The 12,603-nt window shown below is 47.1% G+C and overlaps 1 protein-coding gene across 2 annotated transcripts in view; it reads right to left on the reverse strand.

Moving 5' to 3' along the window:
• Window positions 1-1,100: 1,100 nt before the first annotated feature.
• Window positions 1,101-12,603, reverse strand: part of TMBIM1 (transmembrane BAX inhibitor motif containing 1) — a 46,902-nt gene continuing 35,399 nt past the window's right edge. Inside the window, exons 1-12 of one of the 2 annotated variants that reach the window (XM_069732714.1) lie at window positions 10,319-10,525; window positions 8,536-8,840; window positions 8,305-8,390; window positions 7,583-7,647; window positions 7,285-7,338; window positions 7,157-7,207; window positions 5,514-5,553; window positions 5,259-5,296; window positions 3,927-4,014; window positions 3,196-3,291; window positions 2,342-2,395; window positions 1,101-1,864 (exon numbers count right to left, since the gene is read on the reverse strand). In XM_069732714.1, the coding sequence (XP_069588815.1) occupies window positions 1,718-1,864; window positions 2,342-2,395; window positions 3,196-3,291; window positions 3,927-4,014; window positions 5,259-5,296; window positions 5,514-5,553; window positions 7,157-7,207; window positions 7,285-7,338; window positions 7,583-7,647; window positions 8,305-8,390; window positions 8,536-8,815 (999 nt within the window). In that variant the 5' untranslated portion in view covers window positions 8,816-8,840; window positions 10,319-10,525 and the 3' untranslated portion in view covers window positions 1,101-1,717. Of the gene's footprint in view, window positions 1,865-2,341; window positions 2,396-3,195; window positions 3,292-3,926; window positions 4,015-5,258; window positions 5,297-5,513; window positions 5,554-7,156; window positions 7,208-7,284; window positions 7,339-7,582; window positions 7,648-8,304; window positions 8,391-8,535; window positions 8,841-10,318; window positions 10,526-12,603 lie in introns of those variants that run through there. The other variant, XM_069732713.1, reaches the window with a different exon arrangement.

Genomic DNA, 12,603 nt, shown 5'->3' on the forward strand with positions numbered 1-12,603 from the left:
AGGTGCGCTCAATTATTTCTGGCAGTCCCATAGACAATGTATGGAGCGGAAGTTGGGACTGCTGAAAATACTTAGTGCACCTACGCTTGTCTGCCAGCCATAACTAAGCGCACCTCCGCTCCATTCATTGTCTATGGGTTTGCTGGCTATAACTAAGCGCACCTCCGCTCCATTCATTGTCTATGGGTCTGCCAGCCATAACTAAGCGCACCTCCGCTACATTCATTGTCTATGGGTCTGCCAGCCATAACTAAGCGCACCTCCGCTACATTCATTGTTTATGGGTCTGCTGGCTATAACTAAGCGCACCTCCACTCCATTCATTGTCTATGGGTCTGCCATCAATAATTAAGCGCACCTCTGCAGCATTCATTTTCTATGGGTCTGCCGGACATAACTAAGCGCACCTCAGCTCCATTCATTGTCTATGGATCTGCCGGCCATAACTAAGCGCACTTCCACTCCATTCATTGTCTATGGGTCTGCCAGCCATAACTAAGCGCATCACCTTTCTGGAAGGATTTTCAGAAGTCTCTATCAGCAGAGGCAGGATGACACTGCAGGCAAAATACCACTATACACAGCAGGTATCAATGGTGATTGGTAGATCCTGTGTTTTCACAACTCCCCTCCTCCTCCTTCCTGAACAAAGGCTTTGCACACACTCATTAGATGCTTCAATACAAAAGATCAGGATGCAATCTGTTCATTGCTGCTAATGTACACGTGCATTTCCTAAAAATAACAGAAACGTGGACTCTAACTTGTCCAATGTGAAAATTGCAGGATTTCTATTTTTATTTTTAATAAAGATGTAAAAAATTATTGCCAAGAATATTAAAAAAAAATTCATTTAACAAAAAAAAAAAAATATATAACAAAATCACTTTAAAAAAAAAAAACTAGGTCATTTCTTTCTGAATAGTTCCCTTTAATCTTTCAAGACCGGCAGCACAGACAGCCTGGAACAGCTGATAACAGAGAACAATACACTTTGTTCCTCTACGTTGTCTGCATTGACCACACTGTTTGTTACTTTGTGTTTGATACAATGTATCAGTCTTCTTGTGACTCGGGCGGTGATAACGGGGGCATCGATGTCCACGACTAATCAGGTTTAATATGATACAGTGATACAGAAGAAATGGCACGTAACATATATGTGAATATACATCAGTAATGCTTGACCTATACAGCAGACGAGAAGACCGGAGGACGGCGGATCACAACCAGCGGGGGGCGCTAAAGTGCAAAACGCTTCTATTTGCACCAATTTGTAAAAAAAAAAATGCATTAAAAAGATGGCATTTAACCCTTTACATATAGGAAACCCTTTGTCTCCCCCCATTCCCATCTGATAACCAGGGGTTTATCTACAATCTTCCACTCAAAGGCAATGAAGGGGGGGGGGGTGTCACTTTTCTCAGCGGTCTTACCATTTTCTGAGAAAGTGTCGCATATTGCCTCCAGTAGGTGGCACTAGAGACTGTTTTTTCCCCCCCCGGGGGGCATTGTCTGACTTGTGGTGGTCTCCACAATGAGAAACGTTACCCTACAAAAATAGGAAACACTATGAAATTGGGCGTCTGTGAAGGGACAATGCAGGAAAGTCCTAGGTAACGTGAGCGTCCCGGCACTAATCGTGCTGGATATAGAGTTGTGAGCAGACTGCAGACACTGCCCAGACGTGGTGCGTCCACTCGGGGCCGGGGGTCTTCTACGTCCTGCTCCCCACTATCTGCAGCAGGTTGATGAATATGTAGACGATGTCGGTGTAGATCTTCATGGCGCCGTAGACGTACTCCTCGGGGTTAATCGTGTGCTTCCGGTTTCCGATCACCAGTTGGGTGTCGTAGGCCAGGAACTGTCACAGACAAAGTGGAGGGGGATTAACGGCAAGAAAATTATTCCCTCCGGCTTAGTTTTAGCGATTACCGAGGGTCTCAGTACTCGGACCCCCACTGTTAAATATTTTGTGACCCGCCATAGTTTCTAAAATCTAAGTAGGGAAATCTCTGTGTCATGTAGGCTCTTAAAAGGGTAAGAGAACAATTGTTTCCGGTCTCCAAAAACAGCGCCCCCTGGACTGCAGGTTGTGCGTGGTATTGCAGCTCTGAAACCGTCAATTCAGTGGAGCCGATCTGCAATACCAGATACAACCAGTAGACAGGGGCGGTGCTGTTTTTCGGAGAAGGGCAGCCATGTTTGTCTAATTCCTGATAGCCTTTATGAGATCACATACATAAGGGTGAAGAGAAGAGGTGTCAGAATCGCTAAAGAACAAACCGCATAATCCAAACATGCAAAAAAAAAAAAAAAAGTCACATAAAAATATACTAACCAGAGTAAAAACAACAGCCCCAATAGCCGCGTACAACATATGTAGCCAATATACCTGCAAGAGAAAAGGAGACACATGAGCAGCTAATGGTCACCTACAACATAGACAGTCTGGTACTACAACTCCCACCATCTGCACCACTACTCTACCTGCTGCGGCCAGAGGATCGCATCTTAAAAGTAGAATATCAGGGAGGTAAAATGATCTGATATAAAGAGGTATGTTCCCCTTTAAATAAATTAAGATGCTAATAGGGATAACCTTGCAGCAGCAAAAGCAGAAAACCAGAGGTTAAAGAATTGCCGCACTCTTGCTAGTGGTTAATAAGAGTTAAAATCTGGGTGATGCACCCCTTAAAAGATTTTATTTTTTTTTTAATTTTTGTATTTATTTATTTGTGGGTATTTTTTAAAAAAATTCTCATAGGAAACGTTTAATATTGCATTCAAAGAATTTGTGAGAAGAAAAAAAAAATGATCTTGTTTTTCCATTTTATGTTTCTTTTTGTAAACTTTTCACAGCAGTTCCTGGTCTGGCCAGCAGGTGGCGCCCATCATATAGAGTCTTGTGCAGCTTTTTTTATAGATTTTTTTTTTCTTCTTTCATTTACTTTAGATTTCATTGTCTTGTCTAAACCTTGTGTCCGTTCATGACCCCGATGTGTTTCCTGTTTGTACGTACATCCTGCCTATGTGATCCGGGGAGTATCTACCCTACTGCTCCGGGGAAGCCCCCAGGGAGCAATCAGTGGATCCCAGAGCGGATTACAAAAGTCGAGCAGCCGATAGATCCCAGGGATGACGACAGCCAGAGCCGCGCCCTATTTCTACCATAGTTACATTTTATATACTCACATATTTAAATGCCAGGACAATGGCGGTCACGATGCCGGTGACGAAGAGGACGATTCCCAGCACGGAGAACAGTCCGGCGCAGGAGGTGAAGTCCACCTGTCAGAAGACAAAGGAAAACCAAGTCAAAGCCAAGCCTAGTGTCCAAATACGAGTATGGCCGACTTAAAGGGACCTTCCAGGAGAAGAGAAATTTAACAAAACCAATTTTACCCGTCATAAAAAAACATTGAAAAAACAGAAATTTACATTTTTCCATCTTTGCACTTCTCTTAAAAAAAATAAAAATAAATCACAATACAAAGCGAAGAAAACATCATATGTAAAATGTTACCAATAAAAACTACAGCTAGACGCTCAAAAACGAGCCCCTATACGATAAAACAAAAAAAAGTGATGGATCTCAGAAAATGGTGATAAAACTATTTATATCGTATTTACCTTTTTTTTTTTTTTTTGCAAAGTTCAGATTTCCTTTTATCTATCAATATAAGAAAATATAAAGTGTATATATATATATATCACCAATAAAAAAAATCCAAGTGCAGTGAGGAGCTGAAGAACAAGACGTCTTTTGTTTTTCAGTTTTCAGCTTTTCGCTGCACTTGGATTTTTTGATCCTGTTTTTCCAGCACATTATTTGGTAAAATAAACTTTATTATTTAAAAGTTCCAATTGTCCCATAAAAAACCAAGTCCTGATGGTAGAAGAAATCGGGGGTGACGGCGCTGTACCTTGGTCTGGAAGCAGAAGACGGTGACGGCGATGGTGACGATCGCAGTGATCCCCAGGCAGATCAGCACGGCTTTTGAACTGTAGAAACTAAAGGAAAAACAATTCTGATGATTAAACCTCTTATTTCGCCATTATATGGATGCGCCCCATTAACTGGTTCTACCCAATTTTCCAGTCTGAATAGCCTGCAGTGTAAAGCATGGAGGTTTTCCATCCAGGCCTATAGGGTTACAATGAGTGCAGACGTGTGATCCATCTCCTGACCGCACTCAGCAGCGCTCGTCTCAGCAGCGCTCGTCTCAGCAGCGCTCGTCTCAGCAGCGCTCGTCTCAGCAGCGCTCGTCTCAGCAGCGCTCGTCTCAGCAGCGCTCGTCTCAGCAGCGCTCGTCTCAGCAGCGCTCGTCTGTGCACGCTCCTCTGCGTGCGCTCGGTGGCGGCTGCGGTTACTGTGGGGCCTTCTTCACCGTCACATCAGTAACTACAGAGACCCCCATCGTATCGGGGGCTCAGACAGGATCAGTCATACACTATTCACATCACAGCTTCCGTAGCTTAGATGATAACGCAGTGATTACAGGTCATGTCCTTATGTGGCTGATAACAGAGAACAACAGATAATATTCATGCCTCAGCAGATAAGAAGAAACAGAGACCCTTCATTTATATAAGACACATTGTGTAAAGGGTAGAAGATAATGAGGGGGCGGGGTTATATGAAGTGAACTGGTGATGTCATAAGGGGTGGAGTTATAGGAGGAATGATAATCTCATATATGGAGTGGGGTTATAGGGGGAATACTGGTGATGTCATATAGAGGGTGGGGATATATGATGAGATGTCATGTCATACAGGGGGTGGGGTTATATGGTGAGATGTCATACAGGGGGTGGGGTTATATGATGAGATGTCATACAGGGGGTGGGGTTATATGATGAGACGTGATGTCATACAGGGGGTGGGGTTATAGGATGAGACGTGATGTCATACAGGGGGTGCGGTTATATGATGAGACGTGATGTCATACAGGGGGTGGGGTTATATGATGATGTCATACTAAGGGTGGAGTTACAGAAGGATAGCTGTGATGTCAGACAGTAACGGCGTGGGATCCACCACTCATCCATTCTCCTGCTCAGTGTATTCCTCTGGGAGAAATATCCTTATGGAATCTTTTATTAGTCCTATCGCTTAGGCTGATGATGTCATTGGCTCTGATGACATCACTCGCTCTGTACTAACTTTATTTAGACAAACCCCGAGAACAACAGAAAAGCAGAAGATATTACAAACAGATGAAATCATCCACAGCCCGGGGGGACACGGTACTGACCTTGCGATTGTTCCAGTCATAAAGGACATGGCGAGCGTCTGCGGAGAGAAAAGAGGCATCACCCAAACGCTGCAGCAAGTAACGGGGCATTGGGGGCAAGATGAGGGGGGAAGGGGGCAAATAACATGCACAACATCAAGAGGGGACAGAGGGACGCCAGAACTACCACCATCACTGTGGGGCCCCGCGGTGAATTCGTGGCCCCTGATGCCACAACTCCACCTCCATAACCACAAAGAGCGACGTCGTACTCACAAATACACTCAGAAGAATCACGTTCCAGGGGAAGCGCCTCCTGCAACCGACAAAGAGCAACAATCAGAGAAGCGCTGACAACCGCAGCGTGTCATCACTGGGTGAATACGACAAACTCCAGAGCTGAAATCTATAAGCCCAGGTCTGTACAGTCCTCTACTGTAGGAAATACTGACAGCCCTCCTAATGGATGGAGATGACCGACAATATGTTGCTGGCTGTTTCTACCTGCAACTAGCAGAATAGTGAGTGCAGCTCTGGAGTATAATACAGGATATAACTCAGGATCAGTAATGTAATGTATGTACACAGTGACTGCACCAGCAGAATAGTGAGTGCAGCTCTGGAGTATAATACAGGATGTAACTCAGGATCAGTAATGTAATGTATGTACACAGTGACTGCACCAGCAGAATAGTGAGCGCAGCTCTGGAGTATAATACAGAATGTAACTCAGGATCAGTAATGTAATGTATGTACACAGTGACTACACCAGCAGAATAGTGAGCGCAGCTCTGGAGTATAATACAGGATGTAACTCAGGATCAGTAATGTAATGTATGTACACAGTGACTGCACCAGCAGAATAGTGAGTGCAGCTCTGGGGTATAATACAGGATATAACTCAGGATCAGTAATGTAATGTATGTACACAGTGACTGCACCAGCAGAATAGTGAGTGCAGCTCTGGGGTATAATACAGGAGGTAACTCAGGATCAGTAATGTAATGTATGTACACAGTGACTGCACCAGCAGAATAGTGAGTGCAGCTCTGGGGTATAATACAGGATGTAACTCAGGATCAGTAATGTAATGTATGTACACAGTGACTGCACCAGCAGAATAGTGAGTGCAGCTCTGGAGTATAATATAGGATGTAACTCAGGATCAGTAATATAATGTATGTACACAGTGACTGCACCAGCAGAATAGTGAGTGCAGCTCTGGGGTATAATACAGGAGGTAACTCGGGATCAGTAATGTAATGTAAGTACACAGTGACTGCACCAGCAGAATAGTGAGTGCAGCTCTGGAGTATAATACAGGATGTAACTCAGGATCAGTAATGTAATGTATGTACACAGTGACTGCACCAGCAGAATAGTGAGTGCAGCTCTGGAGTATAATACTGGATGTAACTCAGGATCAGTAATGTAATGTATGTACCCAGTGACTGCACCAGCAGAATAGTGAGTGCAGCTCTGGAGTATAAAACAGGAGGTAACTCAGGATCAGTAATGTAATTTATGTACCCAGTGACTGCACCAGCAGAATAGTGAGTGCAGCTCTGGAGTATAAAACAGGAGGTAACTCAGGATCAGTAATGTATGTACACAGTGACTGCACCAGCAGAATAGTGAGTGCAGCTCTGGAGTATAATACAGGAGGTAACTCAGGATCAGTAATGTATGTACACAGTGACTGCACCAGCAGAATAGTGAGCGCAGCTCTGGAGTATAATACAGGATGTAACTCAGGATCAGTAATGTAATGTATGTACACAGTGACTGCACCAGCAGAATAGTGAGTGCAGCTCTGGGGTATAATACAGGAGGTAACTCAGGATCAGTAATGTAATGTATGTACACAGTGACTGCACCAGCAGAATAGTGAGCGCAGCTCTGGAGTATAGGAGACTTACCTCGGTCCCTGACAGCAGGCAAGAACCAGGTAGGTAACAAGGAAGACGGCGCTGTGAAGTAGGAGACAACAGTCACACACTGGGCAGAGCTCCGGGTATGGCGGGCAGGCCGCGCGGTGCATACTCACTAGGATGCATAATACACGGCCGGATTCTTCCTCACAAAGGTGTAGACCGGTTCCCTGCAGGAGACACACGGCGGTCAGTCAGAGGGAAGATCTGCAGCAGCTTCTTATAATGCCGCCATATATTGTGACAGACAATATCACCGCTTCCTGACCCCATAATTCCCCGGTGTGAACGGCGCCTAATACAATCCATCAGATCAGTGGTGAATCTGCGTCCGCAGTCATCGCTGACAATCCTGCGTGTGAATACCGTCCTACAGTGAGACAAACTATTCCCTGGACAGGAGATGAAACCTACACAAAGGTGAAGACTGCGATGATCGCCACCGTGACCAATAACTGCAGCGATATGATGGCGTAAACCTGAAAAACAAGAACACGAGGTCAACAATGTGAGCGCGGCAATACTGTAACTACCATCCCCTCTGTACCCTGCGGACCCCCGAGCCGAGACCGAGCTGCAGAGACAAATCACTGACTTCTTTTAAAAATTAAAGGATATGAATACTTTTGCAACCAAGTTTATTTTATTGCTCTAATGCACCTAAAAAGACAAAAACACCTGCCAACTTTACAAATATTCTTCATCAAAAATGTTCCCTCGTTTTCCATACAGCTCTTCTGTGCAAAGTCATGTGTTTCCATGGTAACAGACTACAAAACACACCCTGTGTAGTCAGACCCTGCATGTGTTCCTCTCTCCTCTTCTTCAGAACCAGTACACCGCAGTTAAGCATGACAGCAGGATCAGACTACACAGGGTGTGTTTGTAGTCTGTTATCATGGAGACACATAGGTCTGCTGAGGAGCTGTAAACACAAAACGGTAGTTTTGATTTTACCCGAGGTTGAGCGATGGACGCCTAGTTTATTATCTACAGGAAAGTCTTTGCTTTACTCTTGTAGGATCTAATTCTTTGACGTTCGGCGCCAGTTTCAAGCGATCGTCAGACGATCACACCCCTCCCCCGCATTACTGGTCCAATACAGTAAGTTAGGCCTGGCGTTTCTGAGGACTCACCTTACGGATGAACGCGTGTCGCACGGCTTTGTCGTCCCAAGAGCCGAACTGCCCGTCCCCAGAGGTGTTGTAGATGTCGGAATCGCCTGCGGGAACATGAAGATTAATAACAGGTCACCAGCAATGGCGGCCGCCGCGGCCCATCTGCCCTAATGAGCCCAAAACACCGCGATCTGGGCCAAGAAGAAACAGCCCTCGAGGAGGAAACATCTCACGGCGTCTGGCACTTACCGGGGTTCATAGGAATGTTGGGGAGCATCGGCATCACCGGCTTGGGGGGCTCATTATGTCCTGGTTCTGGATAACCCCCCGGCTGAGGATATCCCCCGGGCTGAGGCTGTGGGTAGAATCCACCAGGCTGTCCGTATGGAGGAGGATAGCCCCCAGGCTGTGGGTAATTGCTGGGAGGGTATCCGGCAGGTGGAGGGTATCCACCAGGCTGATTGTACCCACCAGGGTAATTTAAAGGGTCTCGATCATCGTATGGTGGGGGGGCATTGGGATAGGACATGGCTGCTGGTCAAAACCCAAAAATCCTAAAAGGAAGAAAAGGAAACATGAATTATTCAGCTCAATTTCACATTATTCTGGGTATAAGAGGTCAGTGTGAGACCACCGGCACCCAAAATGTAGGAAGGATCTAATGGGGGGCTAGGGGACCCCACAAGTAAATAGTGAACTGTTGTCCCAAGGTGGGGCGTCATGTGAAGGTGTCATCTATGTAGACCACTGAGCTGGGACCCCACAAGTAAATGGTGAACTGTTGTCCCAAGGTGGGGCGTCATGTGAAGGTGTCATCTATGTAGACCACTGAGCTGGGACCCCCTTAGTTACTGGAATTAAGAGTCGTGTAGCGTCCAGGAGTGAACCCCTAAATATCGGGGGAAACTGTCGTTCCCTTTTGTGACGAGCACCACAGTGCTGCAGTTGTCCGTCCAGGAGCTTCCCCTCCCCACCCAGTCATGGACCCCAGCTTCACCGAATGCACATGGGGGCAACAGGGACAGGAGGTGGACTGAGTCGCACTGCACAAGTACGGAGGAAGACCCCTATTCTGGCCACACACAGGGGCGACACGTCACACTCTTACTTGTTACTTGCGGCACCGGCCCACTCAGCGGCTTCCCATCCCGCTGCATGGGACAATTCACACCCAGTCTGGAAACCCCAAGATCTCGAAGACGAAGGTTGAGTGTGCTTAGTGGCGTTGTACATGGGGAGGACACAGGGGCGGCTCCCCGGGCACCAAAGTCTATGGGGGGCCGACATGTTGTCCTCACCCCACTCTCCTATGAGCGGCTCCAGAAGGTGCAGCTTATGTGAAGAGCGGCGCAGTGATCTGCCAATGCAGAGCGCAGCATTCGTTAGGAGTTTGTCATGGGCTGCTGCACTCTGCATAGGCAGAAACCAAATGACAGACGCTGAGCAGCTAATGACTGAAGAGAGGAATCGCCTACACCGCATATGACTCAGTACCGTCTGCATCCATTACTAAGAACCAATGTTCAGTTTTTACACTTTTTATACCCGTAATCAAAGTGAGGGGCGAAGGTTAGAGAGCCCGGACATAGTTACAGTGGGTGCAGAGGAGACTCGAGAGCCGCTCTGCCACAAGACCCCAGTATTATAGTATCCACATTGGCGACACACAGAACATTTACTTTTGCCTCCGGTTAAAAAATACAAATGGGTGTACAATATTATAAAGTGAGCAGTCTGACATGTCTGCACCGTGAATTCTCTCGGTGGTAAAGACAGCGCCGTCCCCTGGTCCTCCGCGCCGTCCCCTGGTCCTCCGCGCCGTCCCCTGGTCCTCCGCGCCGTCCCCTGGTCCTCCTGTCCGGCATCTACTACTATCCGAATCTTGTTGGGGCATCCCCTCAGATTGGGCTAAAAGGTGGAAGAGCCCCAGGTAAATCTTCCTCTAGGAGGGGAAATGTCGTATTCTACCTCCATATATCATCGCCCACTTCCTCCTGTGGTCGGACCCCTGCGCCTACACCCGTATACCCACCAGGGTCTATAGATCGTATGCGGTCGGCCCAGACGGCCCCGCTGCCTTCATTTATAGAAAGACATCTGAATATTCCCAGTGGGCTTCTGGGCCGCTCGTCCTCTTCCTGACGCTGCTCCTCAATAGTGCAGTCATGTTGCTCGGTGCCCGTACCTGTGGCCCAGCACCAGGCTCAGGCTCGTTATGGAGACGTTCTATATAATCCGCCTGCGGGGGTTAATGACAGGAGTCAGCACCACAGAGCGGCACGAGCCCTGACCGCGGTCACAGATTACACTGAGCCACAATCCCATGAAAATCTGAGCACCGAGAGTCCAGATGGTGGCACCCAGGCAGGACGGGCGAGACGCGGAGCCTGCGCAGGCAGAGCAGATATAGGGGCAGTGCTCACACCGGGCCCCGGGGGCACAGGGCCCGCCATGGGCTCATATACTGAGCCATTTCCCTACAGGGTGATATATTTTTTTTTTTTTTTTTATTCAAATAAATTTTTATTAAGAACAACAAGATAAATGACATGTTACATTCTTATTTTCAATACAAAGCTTTTTTCCCCCCCTTCAAACATTCCCCTTCAATCCCACCCCCCCAACCCCACCCAACAAAGCAGCTCACCTTGCTTAGCACTTCCATCATTAGACCAATATACTATCTAATCCCTCGGCCAATAATATAAGCCACATTTAACATTTCCCTACAGGTTGATATTACTGACAATCACTCAGCCTCATATTATCTTATGAAATCTAAAAAAAAAAAAAAAAACCCAAAACATTGTGATGGGCTCAGAAAATGAATGCACCAGATGAGCGATCCATTACATGCAGGGCCATCAGGGGGATCTCTATGTCCACTAAGGCCACTAAGAAGCACCGTGACGCTGCCCATATGGCCCCCGCCAGGTACAGGACTGCGGACCAAGCCAAGGGCGAGACCTCGGACCAGGCCAGGAAAGGGACCAAAGCCCATGCCGGGGACGGGACCTCGGACCATGTGAACCAAACCAGGGACAGGACCTTGGACCACGCGAACCAAACCAGGGATGGGACCTCGGTCCACGCGAATCATACCAGGGACAGGATCTCGGACCACGCAAACCAAACCAGGGACGGGACCTCGGACCATGCCAGGAATGGGACAAAGCCCACGAGAACCAAACCACGGATGGGACCTCGGACCATGCTAGGGACGGGACCCCTGCCCACGTGGACCATGCCAGGGATGGGACCTCGGACCATGCCATGAACGGGACCAAAGCCAATGCAAGAAAGGGACCCCCGCCCACATGGCCCACGTGAACCAAACCAGGGAAGGAACCTCGGACCACATCATGGATGGGACCCCTGCCCACGCTGCCTACTTAAGCCACCTAGTGAGTAAGCATTAAACAACTATGATAAGCTCTCTGACCGCTGGGCTGCAGGGAGGTGCTCTCCTTCCACAAGGACCACCGGAGGAAGAGAAAATAAATCCAGGACAAGTTCTGAATATTGATAAACATGTGCTTGTAGTGCAGACATATACAAGGTCCCCTCCACGCTGCCATTATCAGGCGCGTTCAAAGGGAAAATAAACTCCAAGCAAATGTGGCGCCAAGCACCTTAGGATTTTTTGAATGCATCCACTTCCAGTGAAAAATGTTAATAAAAATTCATTTATTTTCTCAAAACAAAAAAGGGAAAAAAAAATTAAATATATTATTTTTTTTTTTTTAAATTATGAGGCGCGGACAGGGCAGCGATGCCTCCGCTCGGTGGATACACAGCGGTATCACGATCTGAGCTGCAGATACAAGCATCATGTGAATGAGCAGCAGGAAGCGGAGAGACCCCCAACCACATCGTGCCTGCTGGCGGACGAGAGTGTATTGAGGAAGCCTTCACCATTTCAAAGGAGGAAATGAAAGGGGTTTTCCCAAATTACGCCATTTACGTCACACCCACAGGAGATCACGGTCATTTCAAAGGAAGTTACAAATCTCAAAAATCTAAGGCTATGTGCACACGTAGGAAAAGAGGTGCAGAATTTTCTGCACAAAATCCACATCTCCTGGCAGAATCTGCAGCTGCGGATTTACTGCGGTTTTAGTGCGTTTTTTGTGCGGAATTGATGCGGATTTTATGCAGTTTTACCACTGCGGATTTCTATTATGGAGGGGTGCAGAAACGCTGCAGAACTGCACAAAAGAAGTGACATGCACTTCTTTGAAATCTGCAGCGTTTCTGCGCAGATTTTTCCGCACCATTAGCACAGCTTTTTTTTCACATTGATTTACATTGTAGTGT

Source organism: Ranitomeya imitator, chromosome 7, assembly GCF_032444005.1.
Source record: "Ranitomeya imitator isolate aRanImi1 chromosome 7, aRanImi1.pri, whole genome shotgun sequence".
Lineage (NCBI taxonomy): Eukaryota > Metazoa > Chordata > Amphibia > Anura > Dendrobatidae > Ranitomeya > Ranitomeya imitator.